The 5,568-nt window shown below is 45.3% G+C and overlaps 1 protein-coding gene across 1 annotated transcript in view; it reads right to left on the bottom strand.

Annotated features, from left to right (window-relative positions):
* LOC106820712 overlaps nt 1–4,761 on the bottom strand; it is an 11,542-nt gene extending 6,781 nt beyond the window's left edge. The window contains exons 1-4 of the mRNA XM_014825220.1: nt 4,746–4,761; nt 4,138–4,223; nt 3,390–3,544; nt 322–716 (exon numbers count right to left, since the gene is read on the bottom strand). Coding sequence (XP_014680706.1) covers nt 322–716; nt 3,390–3,544; nt 4,138–4,223; nt 4,746–4,761 — 652 coding nt within the window. The remainder of the gene's footprint in view (nt 1–321; nt 717–3,389; nt 3,545–4,137; nt 4,224–4,745) is intronic.
* Nucleotides 4,762–5,568: the final 807 nt, after the last annotated feature.

Raw genomic sequence — 5,568 nt, 5'->3', positions numbered from 1 at the left:
AGAGAGAGAGAGAGAGAGAGAGAGAGAGAGAGAGAGAGAGAGAGAGAGAGAGAGAGAGAGCGGAAATATGACCGAGAGCTCTGTACGCCCGGCTGTTGTGACTAATGCTGCATGCCTGTTAGTGGCGCATTGTGTAAAGATCGACACTCATTGCATTAGATGGGAAATAAAACGCGACCATTCGTCACGAAATACTCGAGGAAGCTATTATCGATAATCGTGTGCGTGCTAACTAGCAATGTCGCCCGAGGTTGCGCGCGAAACGCGTCACTAAACACGCTGACGCGCTGGTAGCGTCCGCGGCATGCATCAGCGGCACACCTGGCAGGTTGTCGGCTGTCAGCGCCGCCGGAAGGATGCCCGAAAATTCAGGTCTCGACCGGTTACGCCTATTCTTCTTCACGATGCGCACGATTCCGACGCCGTTCCTGTCGCCATCTACCGGCGGTTCTGTGCCACGCTTGCTCGCGGGTAGTTCGTCGGTTGCCGGGTAACCGATCCCTGGCGCTGGAGCCTGCTGCCAGCTGCTGCCGAAGTCACCGCGTGGCTGCTTTGACCTGCCATACGAAGACTGGGGATGTGGCCGCGCGGAGTTGCCGCTAGATGTCGCCCCGCGCGACGCCGAGTCGGAGTTGCGCTGCCAGCGCATCTCGAGGTTCTCGTATGGGTCTCTACTCTTGTAGTCGTCGACGAAATAGCGGTTACTAGTGCGGCTGCTGAAAAAGATGGTAAATTCATGCGTTGCTAGTCACCGAGCCTGGACAAATCGCGTGTTACACCTCACGGTATATGTTAATAATTATGGTTCTGTTCGTTTTCAAGAAAATAACCCCTTATGCAGACATACCCTATTAGCAGCACGATTAGCAAAAATTAAGCGCCATTAAATATGCGTAGAAAATAACGAGTTTTTTTTCGCATAGAGTATCGTAAATATACGCCGTATCTTGGTTGCTTCTGTTCGCCTTGTCAGTAATTTGTCCTAACTCCTCCCAAAACATATAGTGTGTGGTGGTTAAATGTGTATATGACAATTCTAGACTTAATGGGGTAACTCTTTGTCTTAGATAGTGATAATTAAACTATAGCGAGCGACTAGAATTTCTGCTACTTATCGTCACTAGACGTGATGCGGCCACGTTGCCGAGGCGCGCCGAGGATTGACACTTTGTGTCTTTCACCCGGTTCTTCCAATCACAGCCTACGCCGCACCAGTCTTTTATATCTTTAAAGATGGGGATCCATTGGACCACCAAATCGCCGAGCTCAGGAACTAGGGGATTTTGCTATGTTAGAACGGTTTCCTACGATAGAGTTTGCCACAAATACGAAAATAACACGCTGTTTAGCTCACTGCGCTACGCCTGTTGCATTTTCGCATCTCCGTAATCAGAATAAGCCCCGCCTTCTTCGTTGTTGGACATGAATGGGGCGTCACCGACGTGACCAGTTACTGTACCGACTGTCTTTCGCCAGCCTGTTTACTTTTCGTAAATAATGAAATTCCCGGCCGATGCATTTCGCATCGAAGTGGAAAAATTTTCGGCATTTTCACTTGCTGTCGGAAGTGAACGTGAGTGCGTCATTCATTGAACATTGAAGTTTTTCTTAAAATTAAATAATTCCGAAAATCCCTAACCGCGCTACTCGATTGTTTTAGTCAATGAACGTAGCTGTGTGTGTGACGTCTTGCCCGCGCGCTTTATGCTTAGCTTAGCGGGCCTCGAAATGGATATATCGGAGGCAGGCACCTCGCAACACGCGTGTTTGTTTACATATAGCTTTCTGACGTACGGTGTTCGGTAGTTCTGCGATGGTAACCTCGTAATTTCTCAGCATTTCTCAAGGTGCATGGAACATTTTACCAATTTAGTGGTGTCAGTTAGTCACGGATATGTCACAGTAATTACTAACGGTATATGTCACAGTAAGTACTAACCGAATATGTTTCACATACGTTCACCTATTTTGCACACAGGCGGTCGATCATTGTGAAAAATTGTGTGAATATTTATTTTTTAGAGACGTTCCAAGTGCCTGTGCTTTCAACAGTCTTGTACGTCACTGCACGTGCGTCAAGAGCCACAAACTCAACACAATTTCATCTCTGTTATTGTTTACGCCTGAATGCGTGATTGATCAGGGAGGAGGTGCATGTAAGAAGGAGACATTTTTTTTGGGCTTCCGAAAAACACAATTCCACTTGACAATTTCATGGGCTAGTTCAATTGGAAGCTCTGCATAATGGACCCCAACAAGCCTTTTGACTGACTAGTCAAGAAATTCAAAGGTCTGTATATTGCTCTTATTTAGCCGCCGATAGTTCTTATTTAAAACAAAGTTTTCATTGTTATCTTCTAAAACTACAGACCATCCGCTGACCGCTGTGGAGACGTGCGCCGGTCCTCGAATTTGGCGCACGTCTTCACTGCGGACAGCGCTTCGTACTTGAACGTGGTCGCGTGCGCATATCCCGCGGAACTGCGCGTCTCATCCGCGCGCAGCGCTCATGATCAACAGCAAAGCTGTGCCACGCAATCTTGTATCTCTGGTTACTATATACTTGCTCAGCTACTTGTATAGGAACCGGTGCGTATTGGCAATACAGAGAGCGAGAGATTAAGTGGATGACAATATCCGGGTGGTTATCTGGAACGACGCCTGAGAGCAGCTATAGCAAGTGCATGAGCACCGACCGTGAACAATGGCGGCTACGTGTACGCGTGTCATTAGGCAAACCTCGGTCGAATTCGCTACTCTTCTTCACCCGTGCGACTGTTTGCGCGCGTCTATATTCTTAAGCGTTTGTGATCCGCCAAAATTTGCTGACATTATTGAAAACATAATTAGATAGTAGCATCAATTATACCCATAAAATAATTCGAACTTCCTGCCTACTCTTTTGTAGTGCGACGGTTTGTCAGAAATCGTGTAAAGCAGACACAAAACTTGACGTTATAGTTGTTACTTTCTGCCGTTATTTTTTCTCATAATAAATTATAGAATTAATAATTAGATCAGACGTAACCAATCCGCGCGGTTCCGGCTATGCGGAAGTGACCGGTTTCTGACAACCGTATGAGTGCAAGTATCCGCGCGCGCGGATGAGTGTTTATCTGCGCATGCGCGCGTGTGCGCGTGATTGAGTGCGTGCATTCGCGCGCACGCGCGTGCGTATACGTGCGGAGTAAATAGCTAGCTATAGGAATCACCGCGGTTTTTACTCGAGAAATGTTTGGTAGGAGAGCATAATAATGAGATACGTAGAAACGGGAAAATGCGTCCCAATCGCTTACATGAATGGACCCTACCCCCATTAAAGGATAAATGAACAAATAACGATGCACAGGCTCAGCTCATCCGCGCATCATCAGCGTGACGTCACCTACCCGCTGGTGCTGCTCCTGTCGCTCTTCATTGTGCAGGCGATAGTGTATTCGCGGCGCGTCTGCGACGACGGTCCGTAACCTCTCGCCGGCTGCACGACCATCGTATTCTGATACACGGCTCTGTTCAGGTTGCCCAGTGGCACCGATTGAGATCTCTGTATGTGTACGGCGTGCAAAACATAAACGGTATTTTGTGCGTATTTTATGACGTTGTATTCATCGAGCGCAATAATATACGCCTACTTGCATATAAATGCGCATAGTCCTTAGGTAAATGTTTCTTAAGCAGTTATTTTATGCATAATACCATTTAAGAACATTTGAAAACATAACAATCAATAATATAAAATAACATTCCAATATAAGAACATTTGAATCATAAAACATGAATGAATTATTGATATGACATCAATATAAATAGCACATAACATTTGAGTTCGTGCCTAATCACCTTATATATATATATATATACGGTGGCGGATCCAGGGGCACAAGGGGCGGTCGCCCCTCCCCCTAGAATTTTCAGGGAAAGGGTATTTTAGCCTAACACCCTTCCCCTCGGGCGGGATATATATATATATATATATATATATATATGAGTGTGAGTGTGTGTGCGTGTGCGTTGCGTGTGCGTGTGCTGTGCGTGAGCGGTGTGCGTGTGCGTGCGTGCGTGCGTTGCGTCGCGTGCGTGCGCCGCGCGTGTGTGTGTGCCGTACGTGTCTGCGTGCGTGTGAGCATGTATACATACCGTAGAGCGCGTTCCACACTGGGTGACCCGGAACTGGAAACTAACGGCTGACATGGATTCACTCGTGGCGGAACATCCCTGTACTTCTATAAGCGGTAACACCAAAGGTAAATGACAGCGCAAGAAACGGGCACGATTGATGAATAACGGGAGGTAAGTGTTTACACTAACAATTACTAAGAAATGTTCATATTCTCAGATACAATATTGATGAGATCGTTGCATTTGTCATTTCTATGCCCGCTTAAGCTATAACTGCATCATGCCGCTGATAAGTACCACCTCTATGTCTCGGGAAAATGATGCCATTCAACACAACTTTCTCAGAATCCTCGACTCAATATGTATTCTTGCACAGATGTCGTGATTTGGTAATATCATCGTAATTATGATTATATACGATCCACGGTTGGAAATTAGAATCGCAAGCTCCGACAGATCATTACCCTGCTTACAGCAGACAATACATAACGTCACCAGACTTCAAGAACAATCCGTTCATAAATGAGTTCCGATTTCATCGGACACCTGACCGTATGGGGTTAACTAGACGAAAATACAATATGTCGGGCGCTGTTCTATGAGTTAAAAATGTCTCTTCTGCAAACCTCTGTAACCATCCATGTACACGGCTCCCTGGAAGCTCTCCACAAACTGTAGAGATACTAGCATCAAGCGATTACCTTCATCACAAAGCACCTTTACATCTAAAAATGCAGAATATATATATATATATATATATAGATAGATACTATATATATTTAGCTGACACCACCGCAGACATTTGACGTGCTCTGTGAGCAACCATCTTGTGTACTGCATACAAACAGGGGTCGAAACTGTATCGTTATTCCACGTACAAAGAGTCACTCGTGTGTATAATAGTCTCATATCTGAGGTATGGGCACATTCTACTCTCGTACGTTTTGCACATGGCAAGCGATAGTTACAGAGTTCTCTATAAAAACAATTCAGACGTGTCCGTGATAATCATGTGAGCAGAAAATAAACTAGCCAACGCCATTGTGTTTCCGTAGCACCACGTGATTTTCAAGAGTCAATTGAATTCAATACTTATAGTATTAAGAGCTAATAAATACTATTTATTAGCTCTTGATAGTATCGGATAGATGTAGCAACTGATTGATCATGTTCCGACAATACACCGTCAATGCCACGTTTAAGTTCGCAAGTACAAGAAATATAATCAATTCGCTATGGTGTTCTATCACGGGTGTTTTCCTTGGTAGACGCCTACCAAGCGTCCAAGCTGGATTTTGGTGGAATCTTCTAAAGCTCTTTGATTCTTGCGTTTATTTCCTCTAATCGTCATGAAAATTAACGTCGAGCGGATTCGAACCAATGAAAATGACACGTTTTGCTCACTGACGACAATTATGGAACACTCAATGTATCACCTGCGATTTTCGG

Source organism: Priapulus caudatus, unplaced genomic scaffold (genome assembly GCF_000485595.1).
Source record: "Priapulus caudatus unplaced genomic scaffold, Priapulus_caudatus-5.0.1 Scaffold44, whole genome shotgun sequence".
Lineage (NCBI taxonomy): Eukaryota > Metazoa > Priapulida > Priapulimorpha > Priapulimorphida > Priapulidae > Priapulus > Priapulus caudatus.
This window is presented reverse-complemented; position numbering and strand designations above follow the sequence as displayed.